Raw genomic sequence first — 27,457 nt, 5'->3', positions numbered from 1 at the left:
GCTCAAATAATCCTTCCAGGAAACACAGGTAATAAGGTTTATATTAACCCAGGCAAATAGACAGACCTGTGGCACCTCCATTGAATCGCATTTCTCAGAGAGGTGGAAAAACATGTTTTTACTGTTACTGGAGGTGCCGCATGTCTGCCTATTTGACAAAAAAGCACCAGAAAGCTAGTATAAGCCTGATAGGAGATAAGCACCCTGTTTGTTATTGTAGCATTACTGGGTAGAACTGGTTTTTGTTGACGTGTTGTAAGTGGTTGTTGTATTAGTTCAATCAAGTTGATAGCCTATCAGGAGCTCTGTGTAGGCGGGCTCTGTTACAGCATATTAAGGCTGAAGGAGGAGTCAGCTTCCTCTTTCCTGTTTGTGATCCCACCCACCCACCCGACATTTCTATAAATGGTTTGGGCTAATGTCATTGTTGGAATGTATTTCTATGTTTTTCTTCCAGCAGGTGAGGCGCAGCTGGCGGAAAGCAGTGCTTCTCGGCGTCTCAATTTAGTGCAGCTGAGCTTGGCTAGCATCCCCCTTTGAGAGGTGAGTCGGTCATTGCCTTAGGGGAGGACGAGGTCTCCATCCTACGGAGGGACCAGCACTGAGATGATTTGCGCATGGGGGGAAAACTCCAGCCCCATTTTAGTAATAAAATCTTCATATGGGCTGTAGCCGAGATAGCAGCGCTTTTTCGCTACCATGCTTAAATTAATTTCAATTCAATTACATACATTTGGCTGTGATCTCTTTTTTCCAGTCCACTCAGTTGTCAGTGTCTTTATTTTATATTTATTTAGGTATGGTGGAAATAAGAAAACTATGGGTGACAATCTGCTGAAGATTTATTGTTTTGTATTTACTGTATTCTTACAACTAATATCCAAGGCCTCAGGATCTAAGTGGCTTATGCAATTGTTATTTATATTGTAACTATGCCAATTTAGAAGTTACATAATTGAAATATGTATTTTAACTGGTTTTAGGAATATATGCTATATTTAATGTTATTGTCTATTAAAAATATCTGAGCGAACAGAATTGTACTGTGTAAATAAGTTATCTATACAGTGTTATAATGCCTTACCTCCTTTCTCTTTTCCTGTACCCAATATTACCTTTGTTTAATAAAAACATGTTTAAAAAAAAAAAAAAAAAAAAAAATAATAAAAACATTCTGTATTAAAATCTCTTCTCTTTGTCAGATAGTGAGGATTATGGGCCTGATTCAGCACGGAACGCAACACTGCGTTCGCACACACCTGGGTGATGTTTGCAGACTGCGCATGCGTATGCATCACATAGCGCGTGTGCGAACCAGCCACTGCGATCGGGATGCGTTCACAGTGAGCACGCACAGGAATGGCAGAGTTATTTACAGGAAGTGACCGTTTGGGGTGCTTATGGGGGGCTGGTCAGAGAAACGCAGGCGTGCCTGTGCATTTGAGCACCATTACAGGGGCGTGCTTAGTGCTTAATTAAGCCCCTACAATTGCATATGTAGCCTGAGTACTCATTGCATACAGGAAATTTAGCTGTGAGTGAGGGTCCGGTCAACCACAACTGTTCGCAGGGCCGGATTAAGGGGGGGGCGACAGGGGCGGTCGTCCCTGGGCCCCCACACACGGTGTGCTGTCTACACCTGCTGCTAGTGTCCCCTCCGCTAGTGTAGTGTAGACCGCGCAGTGAGCGTGGCCACACTACACAGTGACATACACACAGCCGCCGCCGGCAGCCGTGTGTATGTTACAGCAGCCGATGAGAGTCACACAGACTCTCATTGGCTGCTGCACAACAGAGGGAGCCGGCTGGAGCTCACTCATGAGCTCAGCCGTCCGGCTCCACCCGCAGCGTGTGATGGGAGAGACGTCATGACGCTGACGTCTCTCCCATACTGAAGGAGAAGAGCCGGGACCCGAAGCTGACTGTGGCAGTCGCGTCAGGAGCGGCGAATCAGGTAAGTTGTGATTTTATTTTTTTGTGTGTGTGTAAGGGGGCCACTACAGAGGGCACAGCATAGGGGGGGGGGACACGCTACAGAGGGCACTGCATAGGGGGGGACGCTACAGAGGGCACTGCATAGGGGGAGCCGCTACAGAGGGCACTGCATAGGGGAGGCCGCTACAGAGGGCACTGCATAGGGGGGCCGCTACAGAGGGCACTGAATGGGGAAGGGGGGGCGCGCTTCATGGGGGCACTGGGGGGCGCTATTAGGGTCAGTGCTTAGGGGGACTACTACTGGGGGCACTACTGGGGGCAATGTATAGGGGGGACCACTACTTGGGGCACTATATAAGGGGCACTGCATTGGGGTGACCACTGCTGGGGGCACTATATAAGGGGCACTGCATAGGGGGGAACCACTACTGGGTCTGGAGGCACTATATAAGAGACACTACTGGGGGACTCTATAGGGGGACCACTACTGGGGCATTACATATGGGGCACTGCATAGAGGGGGACCACTACTGGGGGTTCCCCCTACACAGGTCTGGGGCACTATATAAGGACCACTACTGGGGGCATTATATAAGGGGCACTGCATAGGGGGACTACTACTGGCTGCACCGCATAAGGGGCATTACTACAGGTGGCACTGCATAGGGGGGACTACTACAGTGTGCACTGCATATGGGGGACCATTACTGGGGGCACTGCATAAGGGGCACTGCTACTGGGGACATTGCATAAGGGGCACTACTACAGTGGGCATTGCAAGAGGGGCATTACTACTGAGGTGAATAAAAAGAAAAGAAAATGTTCCTAGGGTGAGGAGAAACTGTGGTATATAGGGGCCCCCACAAGTTTGTTGCCCAGGGGCCCCCACAGACCTTAATCTGGCCCTGACTGTTCGTATGGGTTCAATGGTTCTCGATGTTACCGATGTTTTCACTGTCTTGCTAACTAATGCGGATGTACGTACGGTGTAGAGTGTGGCTTTATGTAGTGTTGGGCATCTGCTTCTTGTGCTGTAGTGGTAGTGCGATCACATTAATTTGCATACTTTCGCAACAGACCGGTGCGTGCGAACGCAGCGTTGCGATCTGTGCTGAATCAGGCCCTATGTCAGTTACAGTTCTGTAGAATAAACAATTGTCCAAAGTTCAGATATTCCGACAATCTATGGAGAGGTCACATGTGTGTCATTGATTGGACCTTGCAGACAAAAGGAAATTCTCGGTTGCAGCTGTTGTCATTCCAGGAACGTAAAGCTGGTGGGAGAAAAGCAGATAACTGTAAAATGATTGAATGTACTATATAAAGTTATACAACTACCATCCAACTGGAATGGATATGTAATACCGGCATTCAGGATGCCTCCAGTCAAAATACAGACAGCGGCATCCCGATGGTCGGTACTAACCCTCCCTTTTTGTAGCCTAACACTAACCATCCCCACCCTGCATCCTAACCTTCCCCGTTAGTGCCTAACCCTAAGTCTCCCCTCTTCATGCCTAAATCTTACCCCCCCCCAGTGGTGTCTAACCCTCCTCCCTTAGTGGTGCCTAACTCTAACCTCCCCCTCCAAACCTAACCCTAAACCCGCTATACTGCCTAAACCTAACACTCCCCAACTCCCCCCCCTCTCCTTCCCCGGCGCAGCTAACAGCTAAGACCCCCCCGGCTTACCTCGTTCGGGATGGGGTCCTATTGTATTCCGGCATCAGGATTAAGATAGGTGTCGGTATTTTGACGCATATCTTAAGTCCCGTGTCGAACTTGCACAGTCGGGATTTAGACCATCCGCCGGTCTGCTAACTATGGGCCTGATTCAGACCCGGACGCTAAGCCACGAACGAACGCAATAGTCGATATTCGCAAGTTTGCACATGCATATGCATCAATATGCGCCTGCGCGAATCACTCACTGCTCTTGGGAATTGTGCACTCGTAGTACACAGCCTGGACGCTAATTTGAGTGTCAGATAGCGCCATTTGTGGGTGGTAACAGGGGAAGGTGCTTGTGAACGGGGGAGTGGTGCTGCGAACACAGGCATGTCTGGGCGTTTTTCAGCCTGCAGTGATCGCAGTGCTTGTGGTGGGGTAGGGTCTACCTCAAGCGCTGCATGCAGCTCCGATGGCTCTCGATGTCACCAATTAATCACACACTTCCTGGAGATGACGTGTGCTAAGTAAGAAAGGTGGGCGTCTTTATACTGGCAAGCGTTCCCTCTGCCGTCGCTCTAAGACATAAAGGGTGTCCTTCCACCAGACAGTGTGATTGCGGCATTTGCATACCCGGCCCCTTTTGGCTGCGTGCGCAGCTTATCATCCGGGTCTGAATTAGGCCCTATATCCCAAGATTCCCATCCAACTAAAACAATAAAACTGTATAATTCATCTTGATGTATTCCTTGCTGGGAAAGCTAAGGTCCATACGAAAAATTAGCTACAGCCTCTGAAAATCATCTGGCCTTATAATATAATTATGCCAAGTGGTTTAGTATGTTGGTTAGGCAAAATTTGTTAAAAAATGTTCACACTTTGTGGCCAATGTGTCATTTCCGCAACAATTATGTGAAAAAATCTTCCCACAAAGAAACCAGAAATTCAACCACAATAAGAGAATAAGAGAAACAGTACAGAGATCTACCACAACACCTGTTGCGACCTGCCCAAAGGCTAAGGGACAGACACCAAAGTCAGATCATGTTGGTAGATGAATGTTCTATGTCTGTATAGCACACAATCAGAGCGGCCCTGCAGCATTCACTGCCTGCCTCACAGATCCGTATTAAGGGGGTATGTCCCCCCAGGCCCCCCTCTCTCAGGGGGCCCCATACATTAATCACTACTGCAGTACAGAGCAGGAACTTCACTGTGAGCTAGAGAAGATGGAGGTGGAGTCCGTAATCCTCTCTTTACATAATGTTTTTTTATGCGTAAACTATGATTTTGTTGAAAGTGCAAATAAATCTAAAGATCTAATTTTATTGACCATTTACATTTTTATTCCCATGAATGGGTCAGTAGGAGCCCCAGTGCATTGCTTTGCTCAGGGCCTACAATGCTGTTAAGACAGCCCTGACCACTTGGCCCTTGACCTACTCTTCTCAGTAGTTTACCCTCCAATTATTCACATCTCCTCTTAGCATGTCAGCTCTCATAGGTAGGGCCCTCCATCTTCACGACAACTAGTCCTAGTTAGAGTTTTGAAACTGTATGCTCGTCCTTACATTGTGTACAGGCTCACTGAGTGTTGGTCTGAGTTTGCCTTCCCTGTGACTCACCTTTGCTTGCCCTTCAAAATACTGAGATACCCTACCCCCGTCCCCTACACACACACACAAACACACACATCTACATCCTACCTAGGTTTATTCTTCTGTGTTATAAAGACATGCCAACTTACATTTACTGTGCTTATGATATGTCAAGTTTCACCTTTAGTAAGTATATTTCCTATACTGTCACTGTGGACACCATTTGGTTGTTTGAAATCTGTGTGTACAGGTTTCATGATGTGGCAGAGTTTGCCCTGAGACAACAGACAGCCCAGTTACTTAACCAATGTATTGGTTTTATTGAAGGGATAAAGGGTGCAGCTGTACTCACTGTTACACACACTGGTATATGGAGCGAAGCTTAAGCGGAGCGGGGTGACACACTGCTCACCAGCCAGAAAGGCATTCTGGCCAGCTGTAATACCAGGTCTCACTAGAGCTAAGTTGGAGACTACTGTATCCCACTGTGAGACTCTACACAGTAACAAGATGGTGCCATGCATGCACAGTATTTAAGTCGGTGACCATCTTGGAATAGGGAATGAAGCCTCCCTGGAAGATCAACATGGAGTCTGCACAGTATCACTCTCCATTTTCAACAGCAGTGCTTTAAAAATAAAAGATAATAAAAATAGATACATCTGCTAGGGGCACTGTATAAGGGGCACTACTGGGGTCACTGCATAAGGGGCACTACTGGAGGTACTGCATAAGGGGCACTACTGGGGGTACTGCATAAAGGGCACTCTTGGAGGGACTGCATAAGGGGCACTACTACAGGGGGCATTGCATAAGGGGCACTGCTACTGGGGGCATTGCATAATGGGCATTACTACTGGAGGCACTGCATAAGGGGCACTACTAGTGGAAGCACTGCATAAGGGGCACTACTACTGGGGGCACTGCATAAGGGGCACTACTACTGGGGGCACTGCTACTGGGGACATTGCATAAGAGGCACTACTACAGTGGACAGTGCATAATAATAAAAATAGTTACATCTGCTAGGGGCACTGTATAAGGGGCACTACTGGAGGTACTGCATAAGGGGCACAACTGGGGGCACTGCATAAAGGGCACTATTGGAGGGACTGCATAAGGGGCACTACTACAGGGGGCATTGCATAAGGGGCACTGCTACTCGGGGCATTGCATAATGGGCACTACGACTGGAGGGACTGCATAAGGGGCACTACTACTGGAAGCACTGCATAAGGGGCATTACTACTGGGGGCACTGCATAAGTTGCACTACTACTGGGGGGAATTGCTACTGGGGACATTGCATAAGGGGCACTACTACTGGAAGCAGTGCTTCTACTGCTTCCATTGCACTGGGGGTACTGCATAAGGGATACTACTACTGGGGGCACTGCTACTGGGGTCATTGCATAATGGGCACTACTACAGTGGACATTGCATAAGGGGCACTACTACTAGGGGCATTGTATAAGGGGCACTACTACTAGGGGCATTGCATAATGGGCACTACTACTGGAGGGACTGCATAAGGGGCACTACTACTGGAAGCACTGCATAAGGGGCACTACTACTGGGGGCACTGCATAAGTTGCACTACTACTGGGGGGCATTGCTACTGGGGACATGGCACTACTACTGGAAGCACTGCTTCTACTGCTTCCATTGCACTGAGGGTACTGCATAAGGGATACTACTACTGGGGACTGCTACTGGGGTCATTGCATAATGGGCACTACTACAGTGGACATTGCATAAGGGGCACTACTACTAGGGGCATTGCATAAGGGGCACTACTACTAGGGGCATTGCATAAGGGGCACAACTACTGTGGGCATTAAGGTGCATATGGAATGGAAAAGAATGTTCCCAGAGTGACAAGAAACGGTGGCATGTCATGTTGACACATCCCCATTTTCAGTGACCACACCCCTTGTGGTATGTGACCACGCCCACTTTTTGTTAAGCCCGACATTGGCGCGCACACACAAATGGAGGGTGGCATTTTTCATCTTGCTATGGCGCCAAACCTTTGTGGAGTTGTGATACATCGGCTGGCACAAATAACATGATTCATTGTTCCACGACAAATAAGTGTACAATTATTGTAATAAAACCAGAATCATGATTCATATGTGTTTTAAAACAATGCAACTTAGATCAAATTTATAAACTGCATGGCATATATTTAACAAATTTTAAACATTTTATCCTGTAACCCATTAAGACTAATAAAAGACAGTATTTCATAGTTTAATCAAAGTTACAGTCTCCACCACTTCTTGAGCGAACAAAAAAAAAAGCATTAAAGTCTAAATAGGGCATTCTGCATGCATTGAAGGCACTCCGAAAAGGGGGCGAGGCCTTGTGACACGCCCCCTGTTCATCACTCAAGTGGCCATCATGGCGTTGCGTGATTAATGTCTCAGACGACAAGAGCAGGCGGGTGCTGTCTAATTAGACGCTATTGCTGCCGCAGCTGAGATTTTTTTCAGCTAAAGATTTGCAAAACTATACTAATATAGCAGCAGCCGGAACTTGTACTGTGATGCCCACTAGAGCTATCGTAGCTGTCAACAACTGCGCACACATACGCAACAGCAGACGGATATCATGCAAACATCGACTCCCTGAGTGAGTCTATAGTCACTCAGAATGGGCGCCATAACTGAGACACCGGAGCCCAGTTTCCTGCATACTGGTTTGCAGATGCAGGATGTGACATGACCCTGAAACGGTTGAGACATGTCTGCGTTTATAGCCAACAATCCCTGCTATCTTCCCCAAACGCTTCCTACCTGTCAATCACACTGCGAATAAAGACTCTGAGTGTGTGCCTATGGTAATAGACATTAAAGGATCGATTTGTCATTGTCCACAAAAATGGCATGATAAATATAATTTTTAATCCCCACATATAATAATAAGGATTATTGTATTTGTGCAATCCCTTCGCTTCCAGGTTCAGAGAGGAATCGATAGCAATAGTATGAACTTGCAGCCTATAGGCCACAATGGCTAGACAATCCAAAGATGGCGTCAGCTGTCAGGACCCAAGCTCAGAGAAGGTAACTTGGCGTCAGCTGTCAGGACCCAAGCTCAGAGAAGGTAATTTTTTGGAGCTTGGTACTGTACATTCACAATATCGCAGTCCCCATAAAAATCTATAGGGGCTGCTCCAGCGACCAAAATTAGATGGAACCCAGCACTTACTGTATCTCTGATATCTATAAATTGTTTACAAAATCAGAAAACAGCAGCCTACGGAGTATTTTCCACAAAATGTCCCTAGTAAAGACCCACTTTGTAAAGAGTGTAAACTATAATCAGTAAACTCCAGTTCTGCTGATGTTAGGAGGATGTTTGGTTGGAATATGTTATTTGAAAAGTATAATCTGGATAGAGATTGTTCCTAGTTAGAATTCAGGATCTTTTATAAAATGACAAGTATGAAATGAAAGGGGGTCAATAAGGCAGGCATGCCAAGAGAGCAATGATCAGCAAGTCAGCGATCCACTGTTGGTCTGGACTAACGTAAGGAAACAATTTAGAAATGAAGACAAAAAGGTGCAGACAGATAGTGGAGAGTAATGGAGCTTGGAGCCAGCATCTGGAGTTGGATAATAGAAGATAATTCACAGTACAGGAATTTTATAGAGGGGGGGAAGGATAATAAAGGAGTCATACTGTATGTATTCTAAACTCTAAATATCAGCAAATGTTTAAAAAAAATTATCACTTTAACAAGTTTGACAGTAAATACAGTACGTACAAAAATTTTAGGTACTTTCTTCTGCATGTGCACGCGAACACTTTAACCAAAACCGACATGCTTGCAAATGTTTGTAGGGGTCTATATATTATACAGCACTATTTCCTTACTTTATTGGTAGCCAGTACTGACACCTTTTTTTCACAAAACTGTAAGTTCTTCTACCTTCATCACTGTTATAATTTAACCCTCCTGGCTGGACCTCCAGGCTCCTTATCCCGGCTACTTTATAGACTGGGGAGACACTTAGCTGGCCCCAGGACGAAGGTGAGCTTACTGTAGGTGCGTACTAGTACTTTTTTCAGTACCAGTGCCTGCTTTTCATAAACAATGCAATACTAGTATTTTTCATCACCTACTTTATCCATACACTGGGTACATTCCCTTCTCCAGTGCCCACGGCCGGGATGCACTAAACAGAAAATGCGGTAAAACCCCTGTTTACCGCATGTTCCGTATGCATCAATCTCCTGGCCACCAGGCTCCGATGCGGAAGGTATCCCTATAGAAGCCTATGGCGATACCCTATAGAAGCCTATGAGCTTCTACCGCATCGCGCTGCTATGAGGGATCCGATCAGATCCCTCCCAGCATGCCCCACGGCCATCGCGTCACTCTGCGCATACGCAGATGGACTCCCAGGTCATAAACCCGGAAGTCCACGTGCAGGGCAGATCGCAAAGGACAGTTCTTAGAGAGCTGTCCTTTGTGCTGCTGATCGCATATCTTAGTGCATATGCGATCAGCAGGGAGGCGGTGTCCGTCGGTAAGTGCTGCGAGATGTTAGTGCATCCCGCCCCATGTGTGAAAGTCCATGCAGCTGAGCTGATATATTTGCTACAGCCACAAGAATAATACTGGTGGCAATTACATACCTGTAAACATTTTGCTCAGTAAACACATTTGCCAAATAGAAGTTACCTTAGAGGGACTTATTGCCTTTAAGTCTACTGAATGACACAGAGTGGCCCTCTTTTAATTGCAATTAGCATTTTCTTGGCATGACATGAGCATGGCCCCGAGATGACCATGTTGCCCGATAAACGAATCGGTGCAGAATCCTCCTAATAACAGACCCAAGTGACAATACGTGTGATCCAACTGCTTAGCCTGAAAAACTGAACAGCTAGGTAGCGTCCAATGTAGACACCAATGACTGTGGCAAAGTTGGGGTGAGACTATCAATATGCTCTCATGTTGTGTAATGTGTATGACCAGCTGTAGCCTAGAAATAGCTGACGATAAAAGACAGTTACATAACGTATAATACAATGACAGACACTTATGTCAGTAGATAGGAACTTTTACATAAACGACTGGTCAAAAGGTTTACAGCACACACATTTTCTAGTTTTAATTGATATTGAAGCAGTTCAAGTCCAATGAATAACCTGTAAATGGTACAAAGGTAAGCAGTAAATTGTTTACTGTATGTTAGCATAAATGATAAAATTATGTAGATTTCAGAGTTGTAAAAAGACCTTTTCGGTTTATCAAGTAATGGGTTTAAGTACTTACAGCTGTTCTGCAGCAATGAAAAAGAGGCTTGTCTGGGCCATAAAGCATCGCCAATGTACTACTGATGACTGGAAGAAGATCTTATGGACTGATGAATCTACAGTAAATTTCAAATCTTTGGCGCATTAAGCGGGGTTCGTATGACACTTGTTGGCAAAAGAATGGTTCCTCAGTGTGTGCGGTTTATTTACTAAGCATGTCTAAACCCAAAAATTAGAATTGCAATACTTTTGATAACAAAACACCCCATATATAATAAAGCATTGTGATTTCACATTTTGGGTTTAAACAAGCTGTCGCTTAGTAAATAAACCCCAGTGACACTAACTGCCAAACATGGAGGCAGTAGTGTGATGGTATGCGACTCATTTTCTGAGTCCCAAGTTGGCAAATTGCACAGAATGACTGGTATCCAGAACCAAAAGGGCTATCACAGCATTTTGCAGTGTCATGCAATATCCCTGCACTATGCCTAGCTGGTCAAGTGTTCCCCTCTCCCTCCCCGATGCCTAAACCAAACCTCCCCCCTAGTGCCTAAACTAAATGCTGTCGGGATTCTGGCGCCAGTATTTCGACCATCGGCATCCCGCATGCCGGGATGCTGACTAAATCCCTATTGTATATGTTGGTTATATCTGCAAAAGGTGGTTACAGTACTTTGATGAGTCAAAAAAATTAGATTACATTTTGTTAAACAAAGTGATTCTATGATTTATTATTTATCTCCAGTTGTTTATTTGTTCTGTGCTTTAATTTCAGAATACACTGAGACATTAAACTGCATACATTTCAATACAAATTGTGAAATGGGGGTGTTTTAAAACTTTTGACCTGTAATGTATATATTTTGTCACAACTCTCCCAGGGATGGTATGGATGTTAACACTACTTGTAAGATTTGCTAATACCCTGAGCAGAGGCACGGAAGCGAACATATCTGTTGTGGTTTTCATCAGGGCCCTCCGCTTTGCTGCGTCTGATATGCAGGTTGCGGCCCTCTTACTGGATTCCTATGTAAGGCCTGTTGGACACAGTAGGAACTGAAGCCAGGCAGCAAGATTGATCACCGTGAGCAGAAGGTCTTGTGATACCCTGTGCGAACTCTGACTATTCCTGCGTGTCGAAGGCACGTCCGTTACCGAAAGGGGATGTGACCTAAAATAAAGGGGGGTGGCCTCCCGGGTGATTCCAATGACTTCACTCCAGGAGCATCCCATCATCGCCGGAGATGCTGGGCTGCCCCCGGAGGCTGGACTGTCAGCACTGTCAGCTCCTCTTCTATGACAGGAGCCAGGTGCTGCAGAAGAATGTCACACTGCATCACCTGGCTCCTGTTACTGCAGACGAGCCGGCATTTTGGTGTCACCCCCGGGTGCGGCCTACACCCCCCTCATGATGCTACTGCCCATGAGGCCTACTGGAGTGTAGTCGGCAGGAATGGGTCAGAACCAAGTGGGCGTTGTGGTATCAGAGGACGGGAAAATCAGATCAGAAGAATAGCCGTGGTCAGGACCAGGAGATCACTAGGATCAGTACCAGTGAAACAGGCAAGGAGAGTTATCAGAGAGACCGGATCAGAACACTGGGGATCACACTAGAAGCTCAAACAGGAACAGACACAGGAGTACAGGAAATAAGCATAATACTCTGGCACTTGAACAGAGCTAAAACTAATCTTGTTTTGCTGTGATATAAATATGATTGTCCTTTCTTAAGCAGCTGTTGTGCTGGAGATACAAAAACACCACAAGCCTTGCCATGACAAAGTAATATTACTGTCTTAATTGCCTAAGTGACAGAAAGGCGAATAAGTGAAACAATCTAAAAAATAGAGACATGAGTCTGAGTTCCTGGAGCCTGACAGGAGGTATGCAAATGTGTAACCTTTAGATGGAATATGCTAATAGGGAAGCGTCAGGCATCCGCCCTCAGATGCAGATTGCATTGGCACAGACACATCATGTCACCCTCTACAACAGCAAGCTTACAAATCTGAAGGCTGGAATGCTATAGAAGACAGCCCTCTGATATACTAAGCAGATAGACATGACAAGATGACAGAAACTCAATAGATAATCATTTTATGCCTGCCATTTACTATATCCATTATATGCCGTCTCTATCCTGCCTGGTAGTGGTGAAAGGGTTACAATATATAACAATCATCTCACTGAGGGGGATTTCTTTAGGTGTGTGCAGACTACATGACCTGGCATGGGGTTTGATAACCCACGGATTCTGGATAAGCTTTTATTAATGGTAAGCTAATGCAGATGTTGCTCTTACAGGGGGTGAGCAGTGCAGACTCACAAAACTGTTTAATGTAAACATGTATTAAAATATCTGAGATTGGAATTAGGTGACCTCAGGGGCGCCAAGAGGGGTGGTGGGAGAATACAAACACCATGGGCCTGTCTGGGAATCTGCTGGAACGGTGCTGCCAAGCCCCCAGGATGGTGTGGGCATGTCCCCATACTTAAGCTGGGTACACAATATAGGCCTATGATTCGTCATATGGATCGTGCAATGCGTTTGCCCAATCTGTCGTTCGCGATGGCCGTTCATCGCATTGGCCCATCTTCTGTTCTGCACAGCGGATGGGATGATGCAACGATAGTATGCTGTAACATACAGCATGTAACAGTATACCGCGCGGTGGTACACCCGGTCATGCACAGTGTACGGCTTTGTTTTTATTAAAAGAATTATGACAATGCATAATAATAAATACATAAAAATCACATAAATAACTGCATATACTGTTTATCAAAAACATCCCATACATACAATAGTATTTGGCTTTATACTCCACCACCCCCTACCTACAAACAAACCTACTCCCACAACCACCATATAGTCACTTACTATCTAATAACCATGGACAAACCAAACAACTATCCCTACACCCATTGCACAACCCATCACCAACACCCCAAAAACCTTTAAGCAAAGAGAAAATAAGCAAAGCTTACAAAATCTAGGGGTTGTGAAAGTAGAAAAAGCCTTGAGAGTGAATAAGGGAAGGACGTCAACCACCCACTCAAAGGGGTTTCAGATGGTGCCACAGAGACCAACTGACAGCGTCCATTCTTCCCCCATCCATATCCATCATAAGTTTCACCTTAAGTAGAATCTCGCCCACCACTGCCTCACAAGGAGGGCCTTTGCTCCTGCAGTGTGTACAGCATGCATGATATATTTTTTACAATGCGTTGTTCCGTCACTGGGTATGCACATCATATAGAGTGTATCCAGCTTTAGGGGCCTACTCATCAACACTAAAATAAAATTTTTAAGGACATTTTCCTTAATTACCGTTATTTCAGTATTCATGAAGACACTTAACACAGGAGATATCACACAGAGTTACCGCAGCTGTAGGCAGTGCAGCGCATGCTCTGCTTTTACGGATGTAACAGCACATGGGCAGCGCTGGCTACAGCTGCAGTAAGGTAGAGTAGAGAGGGAAAAGTATCTATTTCCTGAAAAGCTGTCATCGCAAAAATGGCAGCTTTTCAAAATAGATAGTTATGAAGAGGAGGAATGAAGAATTCCTCCGGTAATTACGTAGAACTCCATGCGAGTTCTAAACCTAATTACCTCCAGAGAAAGTTTAGGTATGATGAATAGGCCCCTTAGTCACAACCAACTCTGCACAAGGTGTGGGATTTTGCTACAATTACATTTCTTATTGTTCCATGATTATTTTTGATATTATCATTTTCAACAAAATGCTTGTGTTGCGTATCTCCCAACTGTCATAATAGTATAGGCAGGACAATCAAATGAGGGCACTACTGTACCAACAGTACCACATCACCTGGCACTGGAGTGTGAAGGGACTTTTTGGGGGGGTGGAGTCAGAAGCACTAGGCATGCAACCTATGTAGTGTGACGATGGTTTCTTGTGTGTGCACATCGCATCGGGCCAGTGCTGGTACAGAGGTATGTAATTGTATTGGGCCTAAGGGTCTGTGGCCCAATACAATGATATACCTATCAACACTGGCCCGATGCGATGTGCACACAAAAGAACCCATAAAGGGCTGGTAAATAAATTCCACTATGTATCCATCATGCTTTAAGAAACACATGAAACATTTAATTCCCCAATCATTACCAGACTGCACTGAGATATATGAGGTAGTCTCTGAGTTTACGTCTGTACAGATAAGCTCGTAGCATTAACCATATCTGTTGAGAAGACTGTAGGACATATGGACAACAGCTGTACACATTACATTGTATGGGAGTATACTTTTTTATTTTTTTTTAACGGAATTAGGTTATAGGGTTAGAGATTGGGTCATGCCCCATTAAAACATATGTTGTTAGCAAATTATTTCTATGTACTGTACTAAATATTTTGGTATTAACAATGCTAGGAAAACTGCCTCTTCTAAATTAGGCACAAACTGAGTTGCGCTGAGGATATTTATTGACAGGAAGTAGACTTAGTGGAATATCTTCTATACAGCGGCCACTGGATTTAAGAGGGTAATAATAATAATAATAATAATAATAATAATAATAATAATAAATGCAAGTCAGGTTTATTTAGCATTTAGTATTATTGCCTTTTTGAATCCAGTGGTCAAAACCCCTGACAATCGTCTGTTTGAAAAGCAGCTGCTTGGTAAATAGACACCGTAGGCCTACAGATCACTGGCTCGCCATTAGCCATAGTAGTGTTGGCAGAAATATTTGCCAGGTCTCGCCAGTGATAACTTACCCATGCAAAGGCACTCTATTTCACAAGCATTGTGGCAGGACATGTTCTGCTATCACCATCTCAAGAAAATTCATTAGAAAATGCTTTGCTATTTGAATAAAACAATGAAATAGAACTGAGAGCACAATGCATCTATCTACATTATATCTACAACAGACTAGCCTGGGGAAGCCCTATGCTAACCCTTCCCGCTGTGGGGCCAGTATCGCTGAGGCAGCTGGGTATTGTACTGCGTTGAAAAATTTCAGCAATAGGTTATTTTTTCTTGCGGTGATAGGAAATCAGCCATTATCACCACATATTAATGAATAACACATTAGGGCCTTAGATCACTTATATGCTTCCCAACATTTGGATAGATCAGAGGGACTTGCAGATTAAAAGCAAGAAACTCACTTTTCCACAAGAACCTCAGCAGTTCTTCACATCCAGGTTCACATAAATAATAGCTTATTGCTATTATATGTAGCCACACCTCATATCTCTTAAATTAAAACATATGATACTATAATACTGAATTTAGGAGACAAATGGGAATTTTATGAGTCAATGAAGGGTTATATCCATACAGATGTCTACAGTACATTTGACCAACACAAAAAGCTAATTATATTGTTAAGAAGGACACTTGATGGTATGCCGATAATAATGGTTAAGAATTCTGAAGCTGATAGATACTGTGGAGCCTATTTATTAACAATATTTTGCCGGAAATCCAGCTGTTTCCAGATGACTCATGCACAAATGTAGTATCCCCAGAATTTATGAAAAGGTGACCACAGCAGACATCTGAGAATTTTTGTTTGTATTAAGTTTCTATGAATATCTCTTTCTGTAATCACTGGTACCTCCATCATCTCCCTTTCCTCTGGGCAATAAGCCCTCTTTTAATTAATTCAACCCATACTACTGGGATCATATTGATGGTAAATGAATATAATGGGACCAAATAGATTACAGCTACTACTAGTTATTGTGGAGACAAAATATAGATGATTCTGCATTGACGCACTCAGGGGGGAGTTCTGAGTACAAAGAAACCCACATGATGGACCAACTTTTTTATCCCACACTGGTCGCAGAGAAGGGGTGAGGCTAATATAACTAGATGTGCTCCTCCACATAGCCCCGCAAATTGCTGCATTACACCACTAAGGGGTGGCATCAGCCACCTGAAGCTGCTGCTTCGAAAGTAAGTGTATGTGTTATATACCCTGCGTTTGCTCCCGCTTTGCTCCATTTTACCAAACCAAATTGCCTCTGGCTGGATTTCCATCTCCCACTTATTTCCCTCTCTCCCCTTCCTCTATTGTTACCCACCTCCTTACCCGTGCTCCCCATCTTTCCAGACTTGTTCCTTTTTTCCCACACCTGTTTTCTTAGACAGTGATTGCAGTTATATGGTTAGTGTACATCAGAGCTGGCCCTAGCCAAATTAGTGCCCTAGGCATTTGCTTAGTTTGCCTATGCCTAGGAACGGCTTTGAGTGTACTGTTTATGTGTTTGCAAGTACGTCTTTATGTACAGTTCTTCTCATTCGTTCTGCCCCACTCTCCTGCAGCTGTATACTAACCCTGGCCCGTTCCCTCTCCGATTATGACTGTCCCATCCATTGCTGCAGTGGGAGCCCTTGTAGGGGGAGGTGTACACTGACTCCCACTTGCCCATGCATGTCCAAGATGGGACAGACCTTAATGGATTCTTATACTCTGCAAACAAATTATTCTTTTTTTTAAATGGTTCTTGCTGCTACAGGCTCTTCTATCTTTGTTATCATCATGAAAGCTAAGTAATGTATGCAGTGTGATTTTGTTCATTTCACATTTATTTTCCCTCTGCAAGTGACTGTATCTTTACAGCATTTGAACTTCCTCCTCAATATTCCAAATATTAAGGAAATACTGTTAAAATAAATGAGATATGCTTTTAAGTAAAATAAAAAGCACACGCAGGAGCTCCACAGCCATAGTACTTACCACTGTAGTATCTGTACCATATCTGTACACAGTCCTCGTCTTCTGGACTGCTGTTGGCGGCATCGTCCGGCTGATTTCCATCCCAGTAACTGTAGTCATGGGCCGTTCCATCAGTCCACTCAAACTCACCTTCCTGTCAATGAGAAGACAAATCACAGCTCAGCATCTTAGTGCAGCAAAAGCATACCCTCCAATTTCCACGCAAGTAGTAACAGGAATCAATAAGCGATCAAAGTGAATATGCAGACCCATCGCAGAGTGATTGACAGGAAGTGTCGTTTGTGGGTGGTGACGGGGGGATAGGCGGTGAAATGCAGGTGTGCCACTGCGTTCGCATGCCGTTGCAGAGCGTGCATAAATTAGCCACTGCAACGCCTTACGCAGCTTGAGGTATCATAGTGTGCAATGACGTTAGCAATTTCTGAGTAAGGTCTGACCTTGTACAAGTGTGCATGAGGCTGCGATGGTTCTCTATTGTACCGATGGTTTTGCAGTCTTGCTAAACATTACAGATGTGTGTAAGTAAAAGTGGGCGTCCTTGTGCAGTGCTGTGGCGGCGTAGCGATCACAATGAATTTGCATACTATCGCAGTTGAACTGCGTGCGGTATCTCAATTGCATACGCAGTTGCGTACGGTAGTGAATCAGACCCTCTATACATATAGGAAGGAACTGAAATATATACACATAGAGGAGGACTGCAGGGCTATGAGACATAATGCTGTGCAACACTGCTTACGTGCATAGGGATGTAGATTCTTCTTTTCATTATAAGGGTGGCATTGCTAATAGAATATGTTAGGATCTATAGTGAAAGAGATTAAAGGACTAAGAACTAACAATGAGAAATAGACCATACGAGAGTTGCTTAAAGATCTGACAGTGGTCTCGCTTACTGTACATGATTACTTACAGAGGTCCTCATACACTGTGGCTTCATTCGTGCCAAATAGCACCTCTCGGTGAACCAGGTCCCAGGTAACTCTGCTGCATGGAGCATCTTTTCCACTCAAAATGTGCATCTTATTCACACAAATAAAACAAGTGGAAGCGGCAAAACTACTTTGGCAGATTGCACTGATTAATTTCATGTGCCACATTAGTACATCCGTGTGCCTGAAGGTTTGCATACAACACCCATTGTGCCCAGGATCTGTACTGCGCACACACGCAGGTCTCCCTCTGCGAGTTCACTCGCAGTTCCCCCAAACCGCAGATTGATGGACAGGCTGTTGCCATTTGGGGATGGGGAGTGGGTGGGGAAGGCCTCCGTTCCAGAAAACAGGGCCATAATGCCCCAGTTTTCTAGGAGAGCCAAGAGTCTGTTTTTTCTGATGCAGAATTCCTGGCCTCAGCTACGGAACTGCGAGAGATAATCTGAGTAACCTCAGGGTTACTCAGATTGCTGGTGGTCGTGTGGAAAATCCAATGTTGCATCTTAGGAGGTGTCTATTTACACCAGACGCCGTCCTCTGCATTAGCATATTAATGGCACAACGCTGCACTTTCCTGTGGCTGTGCAAAACCATATAACTCTGACACAGGCCCCGTGTGTGGATTAAGCTGAATCTGTGTGTGAAATGCTAAAATGCAGCGGCTGCAATTTTTGTGCTTCATCTGCAACTGTATGTATGTAAAATAATTAATGTGTGGTTAAAGTCACAGCCTGCTGCATCTGTGATGCAAATAAAATGCACAGTTTAAAGAAAGAGAAGGTATGCTACACCTCTTGGAGAGGCTCAGTCACGTCGTGTGACATACGGAACCAGGGGTCTCAGCGCCTGGTGCAGGCCATGCCCCCTCCATGTGACATCATACGGTGGGGCGGGGCCACAATCGCTGGGACTTGCAGCAATGCTCGGGCATCCTCAAGATGCTTTGAGGGGCAGTAAGGAAAACGGTGTGCATGTCTGAAGCATCCTAAGAACGCTTCAGGCGGCACTGCTGCAGAGATTCTGGCTGCAAGGTGCCTTTCAAGGCACCCTGCTAGCCATATGCAGGGACCGTGGTTGAGCGGTGATGCCGCCCACAGAGCTCTGCACTCTGTGCGGTGACACTGCTTTCACATTCCTAGTAACGGCACTACCGGGCCTCTCACGCTCTGTGGCATATTGAGGCTAGGTGTATGAAGGCACATATGTACAACATAGTGAGGGAGATGTATGAAGCTCAGAAGTGGTATCAGCGCACGTTATGTGCGCTGATACTGCTTCTCTCCGATGAATGATCGGGATTTGGGCGGTAAATCACAGGGGTACTATGCGCCCCTGTCATTATCAGCGCTGCTATCTACAAGATAGCAGCAGCGTTAGCCTGGGCCATGTATGAACGGTCATGTCGCCTGACCGTTCGGCCTGCTGCAGCTGTCACTATCCAGAGCTATAGCCTAGCGCTGCCCTATCCCCACAACAGGGACAGCGAGATCCTGCGCATGCTCATTCGAGCCGGCCGGGACTGACACACAGTGCATCAGCACTAGGCTGATGCACTGTGGTCTCTAGCAGGCAGCACCGGAGGGGGAGTTTATCGCTCCCCCGCTCCGACCGATGAGATGTTCTTACATCTCATCGTTATTGCTTCCTGCTTCGCCTCGGTAAAGGGGGTAGATGTATTATAGCGGCACTTAACGTGACGCTATTATGCTTCCCACTTCGCCACATTTACCGAGGTGAATCAGGAAGCACTACCGATGAGATGTATGTAACAATGGTTGCTACATATTACATATTCGTATAATATAAGTTTAATGTATAATATACGTATACTATTACATATACATATAATATATATATAATAGTTTGGGCTCTAGATTTTTTTGTAAAATGTATTTCGCTCACAGTTGGACAGTTGCAGGTTTCTTGCTTGTCTTATAAATTCTGTATACTTCAGCATATTGTACATTATCAGAAACTGTGTATATAACACATACACATTTATACATTCCATCCTTGTGTGCAATAAAACATGAACATATGTGTTCTGTCCATGTGTAATATGACCCATACCTGTCTCCTGTCACTTAATCCTATCCAGATATCCGTGGGTATTCCCGGGACTTGGCTGTTCACAAGATCAAATACAAAAATATTTTCATCCCAGCTGAGAAGAGAAGGAGAATACAAGACATTTAGGAAGTAATGCATTAAAAGGGGAACCTCCAGTGTTGGTGTCTGCTGCATGCCAGTCACACATGTAGCTTTCCCAAATGTTATACTGTAGGATAAGAAAAATGGATATTCTAACCTACCCCATCACTAGTCAGAAGTGTAGGCTGCAGTATGCAGAGAGTATATTTTGGGCACTGTAAGTCTGATTTACAGTTGGATGTAATACCAACACCAGGCCACAGAAATGTTTTTTATTGTTTAACTGCTCATTTGTGACAAAAGCAAAATTATGAGTTCCACGCACATTGCACTTATGGTCCCTACGGCTAGATAGATAATAGGGGCCTAGCTTGAGAGCAGGTCCTTCTTACCTCTTTCTATGTCTGCTATTACGCAGTCTTGTTTTACTAATGTTTTGTTCCCATTTGGAAAGCTCAATGGTATATGCTGGTGCTGCTCAATAAGTAAATGTTAATAAATAATAAATAATGCCCACTGTTGAAGGAAGGCCTAATCTTCATCTTGGTAAAGATATTTGCTAATTATGCTGATTATCTTTTTACTAGTTAAAAAATTAGATTGAATAAATAATATGACATGCGCTTCCCAGATATGTAACCAGTCCTGGTGCTACCTGGTTACTACTAAAACAGGGAGACAAAGAGAGTGGGGTCCCTCTACAAGGCAGTAACTGACACATGGCTATGGCAGGCTGGGCTGGTCAAACTATTAGGGGTATATTTACCAAAGGTCGATTTTGATCGATTTTAAAATGATTTAAAATGATGTTGTGTTTCTGGGGCTAATCACACATTTACTAACACTTAAAAAAACAAATCAAAATTTGTCTGTTAGTAAATGTGCGATTTATCCCCAGAAACACAGCATCGATTTAGATCGATTTTAAATAAATTAAAATCGACCTTTAGTAAATATACCCAAGGACGAGTCTGCAGTATGGGTCCCATTGTTCTTATGGGGTCAGAATAAGGGTGAATGTCTTATGGGATTTATGTCTACAAAATTCATATCTTATGTACAACTCTAATTGCACACATTAGTTGCCAATTTTGCTGTCGTAATTTTATATGTTTGTTCGGGCCGTAAAATCGCTGACTACTATAAATCAAGGCTTATGTGTATAATGTCTAAAGAATTAATGTAATATGCTATGGCTATGAAACCAATAGTATATAACATGACAAATGTTAAAGCATTTCCAAACACATTAAACTACATTATACTAATTATGTTGTTACTATTTTTAAATGCCAGAGATAATTTGCTAATTCTATTTTGTGCTAATAAAAAGCATATATTAATACTTGCAGTAACACAAGACTGATAAATCACCACCATGGTTTCAACAAAAAATATTATCTTGTGCAAAAACATTATAAGTTATATGTATATATTATATGTGTACTGTGTACTGCAATATTTAATTCTATGAGGTTCTTTAATTCATTCCATTAGAACTATTATGTTTGTAACCAATTCTGTAAATGTAAATGTACAAAGCCCATATGAAAAGTATAAAAGAGATGTAAGATACATTTGGGATAGATAGATAGATAGATAGATAGATAGATAGATAGATAGATAGATAGATAGATAGATAGATAGATAGATAGATAGATAAAACAAATTATATTGTTTTCCATAATTATTCAGAACTCAGTGCTATACAAAAACAAGAAACAACAAACTAGGTTTAATAAGTGTTAGTCAAGTGAAAATAGAATGGCTTCTATTGTGGGAAATGAATGTTTCTGCAGTACAAGGCTCGATTTTATAATGCACAATGATGTCTGTTTATTTAGTAAGCTGTTATAAGTTGAATGTAATAAGAGTGGCTCATGTTTTGGCTCCTGCAGAGGAGAAGCTGTATACCATACCTGTGGACAGAAACTAATTTGGCAGATGTCCTGCCGAGGGAAAACTCAGCACAATAAAAGTCGGCTTCTGCCCATGTTTTATTTATTGGGAAGAATCTGTAACAGTTCCCGTTGTACTCGGTCCAAAACAATGGGCACTCAAATGGCTGTCTAACATCTGTAAACGCTGAAGGGAAAAGAATAAACAAAAAGTAATTACTTTGTCTAAAACAGAAACAAACCATTATCTTATGAGAACAGTTTTGTACCTCCATGCTGGAGAAGTGCATTTGAGATGCTCTCCAAGCACTACAACATTTTACACACACTAATTGGCAACTTTGGTAAAGTTTGCATGTCACCAAAAACCAATATTATGATTAATACAAGCTCTAAGTTATTCTTAACCGAGTAGCATTTTAGGTGATAGAATTAAAAGTTAATTTGATTGAAAGGGCTGAGGTAAATGTCAAACTGAGTGAAGTTTACACTACGAGTGTAGTTCACTTTAAAGATTGTACTGCCTCTCCAATATTAAAGCATACTACTAGCTGGAGGCATTTCCTGCAGTCCCTGAGTAGATGTGCACCTTAGTGTGTGCAGGGAGATCATGGAGATGCACTTATGCATAACCAAGACTTTGCTGCACATATTGTCGTGCTTCATAAATCATCTCCAGGGGCAAACGCAAGGATTGGTGGTGAAGGAGGTCTATAGTGTCTGTTGTCTATATGCTTCCCAGCCAACATAAAACATACTTAATAATGATGACTACTGATAAAATATTATCATTATACTAATGGGATGTTGTGTAAGTTGGACCTATGAAGCTTTGCATAAATGGGACAGCAAAGACACATAATAGCATACTTGCCTGAGATTTCTGGGAAGTTCTCACAAACTCGTATATTGTGGTAATAAGTAAATCAGTAAATATTGGGGCTATATATCAAAGTTTTTCATACAGGGATACTGGTCCCTGTGAAGTCTTAAAATTAATGTTAATGTGATCACTTTACTTCCAAGTTCAGACCCAGCAGTGTTACTGTGCAAGCGGCTTTTATAGGGATCCTATAGGCTACAATGGCTAACGCCAACAAAAGATACATTTAGCAATATGCAGTAGCAGTCGTTATAGAACCCTGTTGGGACTGATGGCCTTTTAATACATCAGGGGGGTACTTAATGCAGAAATCATTCAAAAAAAGGATTTTCTGCAAATAGTGCTTAATAAAATATACCCCTCTATGTGGAATCAATCCAGATTCTTACATTCAAAGAAACAGAACAAGTCATTTATGTCTAAGGGCCCTATTTATCAATCTTTTTTTACTAAAATACTGTGAAAACCAGTGTTTTCATACCCTTTTTACATTATTTTAGTATCACCTAAAGGGCATTTGGAGTAGGATTTGCAAAATTGCACGCTGAACACAGACAGAGAAAAAAAAACATACTTACCTCAGGGTTGTCTTAACAGCAGTGTGGGCCCTGGGCAAAGCAATGCACTGGGGCACCTACTCACCCATTCACGGGAAAAAAAATTAAAATGGTCAATACAATTAAACCCTCATCAGACCTCCCACACATGCAGAGAGACTCTGTCTGACTGGTCTGAAGCTGGCAGATGCAGTGAAACTGGGACTGAGGTGAGTACTCGTCACGGGGTTGGAGTGGAGGAGGTTAGATCAGAATACAGTGCACTGGCAGCCATCTTATAAAAATATCACAAATTTACCAACTGGCCGTGGCTGCAGTTGGACAGGTTGGTGGGCCCTTACAAGCTTTGGGCCCTTGGGCAACTGCCCAACAAGCCCAATGGATGAGATGGCCCTGACTTACCTCCGTTCAGGTGATCGGTGACTCGGTCATCATCTGATCGTTTTGCCGGGTAATCTGATGGGTAAACTGAGATGCTGTGAGGTCCCGGCAGCATCCACAGTTCACTGCAGGAGTCAGATGACTGGGGCACAGCCATCAGATGACCGGACCACAGATGAGCGTTCCAATCACCTGAACGGAGGTAAGTATAAGCTGAGTGGGGGAGCAAGGGGGGGAGTATGGTGGGGGGATGTGAGAGCCAGTGGCACACGCGCGGTCACACTGTAAGGGTATAATTTGGGAAACATACCCTGAAAAGTGTGTGAAGAGGATTAGCAGGGACAGAGCTTTCTCACAAGTCCTGTCCCTGCTTGCAATAGTTGATACATCCATGCAATGTATTCAAAGTTCGCATTGCAAATCCTGGTGATTTTATCGGATCACATTTGCATCTGAGATGCGGATTGCAATAAATAGGGCCCTATATGAGAGGCCATACCTAGACTATACTGATTAAGTTCAGCTGTTGGTGCTCTGAGATAACAGCTCGGGAAATACTATCTCGATGGCACACAAATAGCAGTGTTATCTGTTACCCTGTGCTTTTCAAACATATCTACATAATCAGGTTTTCAAGGAATCTCTGTAGAATTAAAGGTGACATGGAGAATGTAAAGTGTTATGTAAATCAGGCGCTCTTCCAGCTGGAAAGCATCCACAGCCATGTATACTCACTACTGATACAGTGACAGAATAGTGAAGGCTCATCCAGTGTCACACAGGAGCACATACTCTCAGAACATGCTTTATATACTTTGGAGCATACCACATTTACTGTGTGACGAAGGATAAGCGTTCCCTATGCTGTTCCCTGTGCCAGCAATGAGCAATATGAGTGCTAGGAATGCCTTCTAGCTGGAAAAGTGCTAGTTCACATAAATGAGTCAGCACAAGTGATTTCAGTGTTATGAGCTCTAATGCTTCTGTAAGAGGCAAAGTTCTAACACCCACAGTATCCTTCTGATAATGCCCTCACATCTGTATTTCCAAAATATCCTGTCAGGTCCTCCGATAGGGATTGCTTTAAATTGTCTCCTCTTCATGTGATATGATGACAGTTTTAAAAATAGTACTATATCACTTTTCTAGTGCTTTACAAAAAATAATGTATACAGCACATTCCAGGACAGCATTAATAGCATAATGCAAATATACTAACTGTCCTGAAACCTATATCAACCAGTCTGTTCCTTTCGACTAATATACTGATAAAAGTAAACCTCTAATTGATTACAGTGTCATTTGTGTCATATAAACAAATAAAGATTCAACATCATACTCATCAGTTTATAATAGAATATTAATAACAGTATAAATGTGGATTCTGCATACATGTAACTTTATACTATAGTATAAAGGTGCCATCTTTTCATCTGTAAAAAATATTCTGTCTAAATTATTACTACAATAATCACTGCTCACAGGAGAGGCCAATCCAAGGCTTCTTCTTTATAGTAAATATGAACCAAAATAACCTTAACCCAAAGCAATTTATTTTAGGTATGTTCAGCAACCCCCTTTAAAACAGATACAGTGGATCATTAAATGTTATGACAACACATTGTAACATGAAATAATATGTTGCATGTGATATCTATTTGTGGATAGTTTGATACATAGGGTTTTTTGTTCTTTCTTATGTGATCTATAAAAAAGTTATGAGAGAAAAATGAAACGTCTAAATGAAGTGCACTCACCTTGACTGAGTTTAATCTCTGTCTGGGGAAAAGCTTGTGCTGTGAGTGTAAATAATGCAAGGATTGTGAACCCGTCCCATTGAGCTGGAGCAGTCAGACAGTGTCTCATTTTCAGGTTGTAAGACAGCTTTAGTGAGATGTCAAGCCCTCTTGGAGTCAGACTTGGAAGCCTTTGCTTTGCACATTGAAGTTTCCTAAAGCAGATGTGATCTTCATGCAGAACACACCCCTAACATAAGAACTCTCAACCACTTGTGGGATAGGCTGGACAAATTTCTCCCAGTGTTTTACCAGCTCCTGAACAGTAAAATAAAACATCTCCGTTGGGTCCATGGTTTCGTTTAAGACGAATGACCTTTTGCCCCAAGTCATTTGTGAAAAGGAATTTGAATGTAACACAATCACTTTAGTTTGAAACATGGCGCAAACCACTCAGTGACTTGAATGAAGTTCCCAATAACCATACAGGCACATAGAGGGTTTTCTCCAATCACCACCTCCTGATGTTCACCTCCAAGAGAAGCATTTTCTTTAATCCCCTCCTTTTGTCACCATTTTAAAGGTATGGTCCACACAGCCCATTACAGCATAGCACACTGAGGCCATGGCAGGACCCCCATTTTCTCTGCACCATGGCACATGTGAGGCTCATTATCAATTATTGCAGAGTGCAGTAGGGATGGATGATCAAATAGAAGGATCCTGATCAATCTTTTGGATTCATATGGGATTGTTACTTGCACATCGACATGGGGAAACCAATATTCACTTTTACATAACGTTAATTCATGTATGCGCACAAGAAACCCTCTTCATTCACAGAACACACAGAACACTTCTCTAAGTAGTGCAAACAATGCAGTTTTCAATCCGTTGCCTGTATCGATAGGGAAACAGATCAAGATGGAAGCCATATGGGGCCCATTTATCATTGTATATATGCGGCTAAATTCACACTAGTTTTCGGGGTTAATTGCAAATATTAAGTTTCCCCCAGATGCATGACAGAGGGACCACCATTTCCACTGGCAGCCACATTACCAACTTCCGGAAAGTGATGCTTTTCCAGAGGTTGGCCCCCGCAGCTACATGCTGCACATGCACAGTAGCCTTGGCAGCACTCCGGGCACATCGCAGGGACGGGTTCCTTTCAGAGCCCCTTTCCCTGCATGTGCCGGTTGAAACATTCCACTGGTATGATCGCATCTTGCAATGTGATCATGGGCGGTAATGTCATGCCTAGATCGCATTATACTAGGGATGTGCGCCGGACCATTTTTGGCGGATTTGGATTTGGATTTGGTTCTAATTCGTCATCCGGCTTTGGATTTGGATTTGGATTTGCCAAACTGCGGTGACTGGCTTTGGATTTGGATTTTTTGCCAAAATTGGCAAAAAAAGCTAAAATTACATAAATTGGGCTTTTTTTTCTTCCTAGAGTGTTATTTACCTCAATAACATTAATTTCCAGTCATTTACAGTCAATTTAGACCACCTCACAGCTTAAATTATTCGTTTCACCATTATTGGCCAAAGGTTGCAGTGAGCTGACTGGTGACCAAGCGTCAGAGCAGCGGCGCAGTGGCACAGACACCACAGTTTAAAGCACATCTATGAAACTATGCCACACAGCAATGGCAGAAATGAAAGGTAGTGCTAGATGGAATTGTCCTTGGGCCCTCCCACCCACCCTTTAT

At 43.5% G+C, this 27,457-nt stretch overlaps 1 protein-coding gene across 1 annotated transcript; it reads right to left on the bottom strand.

The window, feature by feature from the left end:
* Positions 1–391: 391 nt before the first annotated feature.
* Positions 392–25,999, bottom strand: CLEC19A (C-type lectin domain containing 19A). The gene is made up of 5 exons (XM_088476226.1): positions 25,761–25,999; positions 22,204–22,369; positions 20,204–20,297; positions 17,199–17,331; positions 392–3,209 (listed from the first exon to the last, which is right to left on the bottom strand). The coding sequence occupies exons 1-5, from the start codon at positions 25,867–25,869 to the stop codon at positions 3,130–3,132; spliced, it is 582 nt and encodes a 193-aa protein (XP_088332352.1). The 5' UTR covers positions 25,870–25,999; the 3' UTR covers positions 392–3,129.
* Between the last annotated feature and the right edge of the window lie 1,458 nt (positions 26,000–27,457).

Source organism: Taudactylus pleione, unplaced genomic scaffold (genome assembly GCF_031769625.1).
Source record: "Taudactylus pleione unplaced genomic scaffold, aTauple2 ptg000184l, whole genome shotgun sequence".
In the NCBI taxonomy this organism is placed as follows: domain Eukaryota; kingdom Metazoa; phylum Chordata; class Amphibia; order Anura; family Myobatrachidae; genus Taudactylus; species Taudactylus pleione.
This window is presented reverse-complemented; position numbering and strand designations above follow the sequence as displayed.